The sequence below is a fragment of the Otolemur garnettii genome, unplaced genomic scaffold (assembly GCF_000181295.1).
Source record: "Otolemur garnettii isolate 467f Iridium unplaced genomic scaffold, OtoGar3 scaffold00031, whole genome shotgun sequence".
Lineage (NCBI taxonomy): Eukaryota > Metazoa > Chordata > Mammalia > Primates > Galagidae > Otolemur > Otolemur garnettii.
Window position 1 is genome coordinate 16,330,168 of NW_003852426.1, and position 8,758 is coordinate 16,338,925.

The 8,758-nt window shown below is 43.2% G+C and overlaps 1 protein-coding gene across 2 annotated transcripts in view; it reads right to left on the reverse strand.

Moving 5' to 3' along the window:
- CLIC5 (chloride intracellular channel 5) overlaps positions 1-8,758 on the reverse strand; it is a 150,756-nt gene that overhangs the window by 38,456 nt on the left and 103,542 nt on the right. For both annotated transcript variants that reach the window (XM_003789238.2, XM_003789237.2), the window contains exons 2-3: positions 6,074-6,183; positions 24-149 (exon numbers count right to left, since the gene is read on the reverse strand). In XM_003789238.2, the coding sequence (XP_003789286.1) occupies positions 24-149; positions 6,074-6,183 (236 nt within the window). The remainder of the gene's footprint in view (positions 1-23; positions 150-6,073; positions 6,184-8,758) is intronic.

The window sequence follows — 8,758 nt, forward strand, 5'->3', positions numbered from 1 at the left end:
TCCAGAAAGAAGCTGTTCCTTACTTTTCCGGGGTCAAGGTCTCCTCCAGAAACTCCTCGATCTTATTGACATCTGTCTTCACGTCCCCATTGAAGGTCAGGAAGGGCGGATGCGTGCCGGGGGCTAGGTTGTGCAGGTCGGCTGGCTTTCTGAAAAGAGAGCAAGATCCAGGGGTTGGCTTACACCAGGGTGCCTCCTGCTCTGGGAAACCTAAGATTGACGGTCAATTAGACGCCCTGTGCGATCCAACATGCCCAACAGCAAAATCAGACTTATGGTGTGGGGTGGAGGGCAGAGGAGGTTGGAGAGAGTTCTGAAAGAACAAAGTGTGACTCAGGAAATGGCATCCGTGCACTCTGTGACAAGGAGCAAGTCAAGATGCAGGAGGTGAGTACCAGCGAAAAGGTGGGAGGAATCCAGGTGACTATCCAGGTCCAAGTCAGCGCTGACGCTGAACTACCCAGAGAGAGCCGGGCTTTGTTTTGAAAAATTCCTTCCCTAACCCACCTATAAAAATGCACGCTACATAATTCCAAACTTTAAAAATTAATGAAGTAGCTCACACTTTTATCCTAAGAGATATCTTCAAATACAATAAACAAATAAACGAACATATAATGGGAGTTTGGGCTATTTGTTCAAGTGAGAGCACTCCTATTCTTTATAACGTGAATTTTAATACCTGATAACTTATTGTAACATTGGCCAGTCTTTTGCCAGACTCAGCCAGACACTTTTTTGATCTATAGACAGCCCCTGATAACAGCCTTTGGGTACCCATGAAAATAAGCGAACGATAGACAAAATTGTTAAATGAAGACAACATTCTCAAGAGTGTTTTTATTGCTGTTTCTAACTTGACACTTTACAGATCCCTATGAAAACTCATGGATTTATGTCTGACAGACCCAAGTATTTTAATATTAGTGCTCAAGAAACATGAGACAGACTATAACCAAGGACTCTGCGCAAAAAACCTATGATTGCTGGGTAAGAAGGTATCTGAGAGAAAGATCCAGGAGGAAAGGACCCGGAACTGTCCCTGGCTTACAGGAGTTCCTCTGTAGATATGTGTTTTTAATGGACACAAGAATAAAACTTACATACATTTTTAATTTAAAAAACAAAAGACCAGGCGAGGTGGTTCACTCCTGTAATCCCAGCAATCTGGGAGGCCAAGACAGGTAGATTGCCTGAGATCACAGGTTGGAGACCAGCCTGAGCAAGAGTGAGATCTTGTCTCTAAAAGTAGCCAGGCATTGTGGCAGGTGCCTGTAGTCCCATTACCTGGGAGGCTGAGGCAAGAGGATCGCTTAAGCCCAGGAGTTTGAGTTTGCTGTGAGCTATGAGGCCACGGCGCTCTAGCAAGGGTGACAAAGCGAGACTCTGTCTCAAGAAAAAAATAAATAAATAAAAAATAAAAATGAAGTAAAGCATCACAAGAATGGAGAAGTAAGAATCCTATGTACTCAATTCTGATATGAGGACAATTAATGACCTAGTACACGGTGGGGGTGGAGTAGGGGAAGAACAGAAAGCGAGAAGGAGGGAAGAGGGTGAGGGGTCATGGTGTGTGACACACCTTTTAGGGGTGGGAAACAATTATAAGACAGACTTTACCTAACAAATGCAATCAATGTAACCTGGTTCTTTGTATGGTCAATGAATCCCTAATAATACAAACATTAAAAAAATGAAAAGTAAAAAACGAGTGATTTTAGCTATGAAATTATCAAAAGTTGGTGTGAAGTCGATAAAAAACTTCAACCCAGTTATGAAAACCTTCAGCTTTCAACTGAATGTAAGGAGAACCAGTTGGCAACTATACTGCTCCACTGTCTACCTTTTATAGCATTCTGCTTTGTAATTTAATTCAAGCACACACTCTTCTTCTCAAAGTGTGACTATTATGGTTCCAGTTTTGCTAGAAAGAAGCTCTTTTTAAAAAAATTTTTTTTAAGTTCTGCTCAACATATACCATGTTTCCCCCCAAATAAGACACTGTCTTATATTTACTTTTTCTCAAGAAGACACACGAGGGCTTATTTTCAGGGGATGTCTTACTGTCCATGTGGAAATGCATGGCATGGCTATCCCCATCACTAGGTCTTATTATGGGGTAGGGCTTATATTTAACAAATGCATAGAAATCCTGCTAAGGCTTATTTTTTGGGTAGGTCTTATTTTCAGGGAAACACGGTATACATTAAAAATCTCCTAGGAGTCAGATACTGTTATGAGGTGTCTTATAAAAATTATGAGGTTACTTATAAACTTAAAAAATTATGAGGTTAAGTTATAAACAATCCGTTTTCTGTGTAAACATATCTTCTATTTTCTAATGGGACTCAAATACCACACTTGCTTTATGAAAGTTATTTCTTTTCATAGAAAGCTTTGCTGAACCAATAGACTCTTTGACAGAAAGTTTATGTATTATAGATGGCAAATTCAGTCCCTTCAAAACAGAAGGTCTCTTACTATGCCTGTTGGATTCTGGGTCAGACACTTAAAAAAATCTAAGACAACTAAAGCACAAGTGCATTTTTTTTCCCTCTGAGAAAGAAAGAGGAGATACCAAAGTCCTAAATTATCCAGAAAAGAAGGTCTAGAAGACGGAGGAGAGACTGAAATCCCAGAACACAGTTCTGACTGAACGAAGAACTGAACAATGAATGGAGCGGTTCTGTATTTAGCTCATGGCAATGGTAAGAGGTGTTCCCAGTGTGCACTGGGGAGTGTGGACCACCCTACAGGCCATGGGGGAGGGGGGGACTTCCTGCCAGTGCGGCAGGAAGGAAAGTGACCTTGTGTTTGACACGGGCCCTGTTTATGCCCAGGGACAGGACATGCTTCTGTGACTCTGCCAGCTGGTCAGAATGCAAGAGCAAGAATGGAGCAAAATGAGGGGAGGAAGGCTGAGGGAAAGTGGGGAGGGAGAGGGCTGCATGAGAAAAGAGTCAGGATGGGGGAACAATGACGGAGACTGCCACAGGCAGAGCTGCGACATCGCATTCACCCCAAATGCTCTCTCTTGTGGGAATCGGGAGTGGAACGCATTAGATGAAGGAACTGCAAAAAAGTAAACAGACGGGGGTAGAGGCGTCTGTAATGAAACAAATTCCTGGCGTAATCAGTATGGGAGGGGAGGAGAACAATTTCAATTACTGTGCTACTCCCTTGTCCCTGGCCCAGCACACACTCTCCAACTGCATTCTGTGGCGCTTGGAACTCAGACAACTGAGACGGAAAGAATTTTTAAAATCTAATTTACTCCGTCCCTTTGTTTACTTTGTGTGTGTCCCTCATCTTAGACAATGAAAGGACATTCCTTCCTTGTTCTTCCTGGCTTCTAGAGCTGACTCAAGGCAGCAAGGCTTGGGTTCTCCACTGCAAGGAGAAATCTATGCTGATTTTAGTTTTCAGCAATCACCTCTCTGTGGCTACAGAGATGTATGGTGGTGGTGGTGGTGGTGTTTTTTTTTTTCTTTTCCTAGGACTCTAAAGAAACATAGCCACTGGAGTCTGACGCCTCTGGAAAGTTCTACCCACAGCCACTGAAGCCCAGTTGGACATGGCCCGTTGCAGCTCTGGCTCTTTCCTAGCCCTCCTTCAGCCTGTGTAGTGAAAACTCTCATCAGCATTGGATTACACATGGCCAGGTCTGATTTACGGATTATTCAATGTGTACCAGTCTTCTTTACCTGACTGGATCACCAGCTCCATGATGGCAAGGCTCATGCTAAGAGCAGCCGGTGTGTAGGGGGTTCTAACAGTGAGTGAGGTGCACACTGCACACAAATGCTTTCCGTGCCGCACCACATCCTCACAGTGATCCTATTCAGTAAGACAGCACCGTCGCCAGTACAGATAAGAAAACTGAGGGTCTGTAAAGTTCAGGGTTACTTGGTCAAACCTTGGTGCCAGGATAAGAAATCGGTTTTCTTAGACATTCACACATGCACACAGTAAGAAAGTTTCCTTATCTATACACCTGGACTGGTGACACACGCCTGCTCACCTCAGAGTTGTTGGCAGGACCTGAAGGAGAAAGGAAGGAGCTGAGCATCAGGAGAATGCTGGTGTGGCCCCCTTTCCCATCCTGACCTCCTGCTAACGCACAAGTCAACTCACAAGTGATGATCCAAAGACCTTCGATTCTCCACTGAAGGACGCTGTTCCTTCAAACTGTATGGAGTCTCCTGCTCTCTTTAATTATCACAGACACTGCCTGCATGGTGGATACTCTCCATTCATTTGACAGATAATAGTTGAGGGCCCATAACAAGCTAGTTGCTATGGAAAACACAAAGAAACTGAAAGCTGATCCCAGCCTGTCCTCCAGGGAGTCAAGGCTTCATTTGGAAGACAAAACAAACTTCATAGCTGATGCTTTTTGAAGAGTATAGTATTTGAACTGAGGAGAGTGAGCTTTTAGGAGCAGCCTCTCTGATTTCCAGCTGGGCACCTTGGGCGTCATTTAAGGGCATCTGTCTCCACTTCTTCATATAACGTGGAGAAGAGTTCCTTCACAGGATTGTGCATTATGTGATTTTTATAAAGCACTCACCAGTTGTAAAGCGTTAGGACTGTAGGTAACTTGGTGAGATGCTGTGTAATGACAAAAGGCAACTTAGGTGCTTTGAGATTGGAGGGAAGCTGGCTTGGTAGTTAAGTTCCTGAGAAAGGTGGGAGGCCTCACAGGGAAAGGGGATGGAGGCAGAGCCTAGGGGCTGGTGCCATCTGCAGGGACAAGAGGGTGGTATTAGATAGAGGACACATCCTAGCCAAGGGCTGGAGGCTGCAAAGGACAGGGGCAGCAGAAGGCAGCTCAGCTGGACAGAGGGGCCAGGCCACAGTGAGATGTATTGGGAAGAACGGGGGAAAAGACAAAGAGAGCTTCAGATACAGTTACCCCATTCATGAACAATCATGGATAATGAAAGCATTGAAGATTTTATGAGCAGGGGAGTTGCTTGATTAAAATGCTGTTTTAAGGAAGACTAACTTTAGGATAAAATAAAGGATGGATGGAGGAAAGAGCGAGAGAGATCCTGGTAGGACCAGGTTGAAGAACAGAGAAACAGGGTGAAGTGGTAAGACCTGAACCAAGTATGGGCTTTAAGAGTGAGAGGGTTTGGAGGAAGAGCTAGTACAGTGGGAGAACGCTCAGGACCTGCTCCTGATCAACAAGGCAGGTGGCAAGAGAAAGGAGCTGGATGCGTTTCAGTGCCTGGAAAATGGAAGAGCAAAGGAATTTATGAGGATTGTGCAACTCAAAAGAAAAATGGTGGATGAAATTTTAGACATATTGATTTTAAATTGATAAGAGAACATCTGAGTGTAACTATCTAGGTGATAGCATCGCTCTGGGAATAGAATAATTCACATAAAGATGACACAAAGTATACACCAAGCTCACCAGAAAAGAAGGTAGAGTCGGACAATTAATGCTCCAGGGTGAGAGTTGAGCTAGTCCACATTTAAAGGACAGGCAGAGGGAGGAAGCAATGCATTCGGTAGGAGTGAGAGAACGTGGCTCCCAATATTGAATGATGCTTGGTGTTATTAACATCTATTAAATTGTGCTTTAAAAATTGAACAATAGTAACTCTCCACCCAGGCTATAATCCAGAACTCTCCTGTTAAGGACTTCCAAAAATGGATACATAGCATGGGCAGTGGTCTATAACTCAGCTCCTTGAAGACTCAGGCTGTCATGCCTGAAGTCTTGGCAGGAGTCCCACAGATCATGGCACTAGTGCTACTGAAATGACTAATGTCTGTGTTTGTAGATATCTGTGCCCACCTCTGAACCAGAGGCTCTTAGCTGTATAGCCAATGCCACTCCTCCCTTCTGAGGAGTTGATCAGGGCAGGGAAGGGCTGGACCTCACATGAGATACTCACTTTTGCAGCCTTTCTTGTAAGTAGGGATGGGCCCTGAGACACAGCTCTGCACGAGGAGGTGTGAGCAGAGCTAGGGGCAGCTATGGAAGGCTTCTGCCCTTCTTCACGAAGGATACCCTATTCCCGCAGCTGAACATAGTCCTCATTCATACAATGTCGTTTACCTTTTCAGATCCACAGTGGTGACATTGAACACAACTCCTTTCAGCCAAAGAATCATGAAGAGACGCTGAGAGAAAGGACAGTTGCCAATGCTTTCCCCATCGGTTCCAGCCTAGAAAGAAGAGGAGTCTTGAGTCAGCATGTGGGCACTAGCGAGAAGGAAAATGGGATTAGGACACCCAAGCCCCAGTCTGAGAATTTACTACAACTGTGTCCCAGCCAACTTGAAAGAGCAGGAGCCCTATATTATTCATCTCTGTCTTTCTAATGTCAACGCAAGGCCATGCATGGCACCTGTGTATGGGTTCAATAAATACTTGCTGAACTGAACTTATGTAGCATCACAATTTTATGAAATCGTTGAGCCCTGACATCTAAGGGTAAGAAGAGACCTCCAACATCACGTAGTCTAACACAAATGATACTGGGACACCAACTTCTACACCCCCAAGTGAAGTTGGGGGTGTCTGAATACCTCCACTGAGCAGTACTTTAAATCTCTCAAAGCAATCCATTCTGAGAATTTCTCTAACAATTAGAAATGCTTTCCTTTGGCTACACTCAGCCAAAATATGTTCTTCTATCGTTTATCCTCTTCCATCCCTTGGTCCTTGCTCTGTAATGATGTCACTGGGGCAGATATCTCAGATTTTGGTCCCAGCTCCCTGTGTCTAGGTTAGTAAGAAGGCTCAGGACGTTAATCATTATGCCACTGAGGTCTGACTGGTACTTGGCTTTCAGTGTCAATAAACCATTCATTTGTTAAATTGTCCTTTTACACAATCAATGCATATTGACTATCAATTATGTGCAAGGCGCTGGAGAAAATTATCCAGGAGATTTAAAAATGCATTTCCTCAAGGAGCTTATGAGTTTCTGTAGCGTGGGCCAGGGGATCCAAGAACCCATAGAACAGCAGCATTACTGAGTGCTTGCACACTTCCCTCAGTTCGTTATTCCTCAAACTCACAGGCTTTTTTTAAGACTGAAAGACAAATCTATCCTCGCTGTGCCTCTGAGTGAGGCTGTAGATCCATGAATTTCATGAAGAATGAATTTCAAGCAAACACATGAACAAGCAAAAAAAGGTTGGCTAACCAGTCTCTGTACACATTATTTCCAGTTAGCGGTTTATTGGCCTCCAATGTGGACTTAGAGGCAGAAATAACCCACTTGCTCTGATCTCTGATGTTGGCTCTCTTGGAAACCATGGCCCCAGCAGGTGGCCTGCTAGGGAGAGCACAGGGAATGAAGACCCCCCAGGCTTACTTGTAAAGCTTCAAAGAATCTAACCAATATTCAGGAGTGGGGGTTTACTGAGATTTTTTTTCTTAAAGGAAAGGAGGAAAAAAAATTCTTTCCCTGAGCTCAACATATTATTTTCCCCCTTGAGATTTGTTTTGTTGGGGGGGCAGCGATGCCTTCTTTCATACATTAAGGGCTAATTGTGTGCTTATTTCTACCTTGCAAATCGCTCCCAGCAGAGGCTCAGGTTTATAATGGAAAACTGGAGCCTTTGACAGTGGTGGCTGTACGTAATTGCTATGAAATTACAGTTATTTTACCTCCTTTTCAACCACACCAGGAACTCCACTCCCTATTCAGTACTCACTTTTCTCCAGGGCGGGAACAGACCCACCCCTGAGCCACAGAGATAGCACTGGCCCGTTATATAAACTGGCAATGGTGGGAGGGCCCAGGGCGGGAGCAGCATTACTGATAAAGCACTATGAGACAGGCAGCTATTAATTTAATAATGGCTTGGTGCTAACTTGAGCTTATGAGGTCCGTTCCCTATAAACCCATCAAGAAGCACTTGACGGGTACCAGGTTCTTGGTCCTTTAAGACATCCCAGGGCTGATTATGTCAGGGACAAGTATAGAATTTGAAAAAGCAAAGCCAGATTCACACACTATTATCTGTTTTCCTCCTGTGGCAGTGGTGGCGGGAGACAGGAGCTGAAGGATGAATTAGTAAAATATTGGCATTGTTAATAGCTGGATAAAAACATTCATAATAATAACATCAATTATGTTGAGAGGAAGGTGATTCCCCACCCCCACCCCTTTTGATGCCTTGAGCATCTCTAAATTCTCTCATTGGCACTCTGAAGGGCATACTAAAAATAAACAAACTAACAAACAAATGAACTTGAGTTATGGAGCTCACTCTAGCAGGAGATGGTGGTTCTTGATTCCTCTCTATTCCAAATTTACCATGTGTAACTCAACCCATCTTGGTTTCAACCATTGCACCTACAACTCCCTGCAATTTTGTGTATTAAGTGACTAGTGGAGATTTATTTAGAACTTTGGTTCTCAAACTTCTTGAGAATTTGCTGAAGATCCCCCCAAAAATTTTCATGTGGGTTATAGCTGTTGATATTACGACATGACAAGTTAATGCTGAAAAACATTTTAAATACTTAAATGAACAAATATTCATTTGAATATTTATTTTAAATGAATAAATGAATATTTAAAATGAATACATATTCATTTAAATATTATGTCATAATAAATGTGTTACATGTTAACACAAATAACATTTTAATATAAAATAACTGTATTTTCTGAAAACGAAAGAAATTTAGTGAGATGAGTGGTATTTCTTCTGTTTTCACAATATTGTTAATGTCTGGCTTAATTTGGTTGAAATGTATTAAGATAATCTGGCCTCACACAGA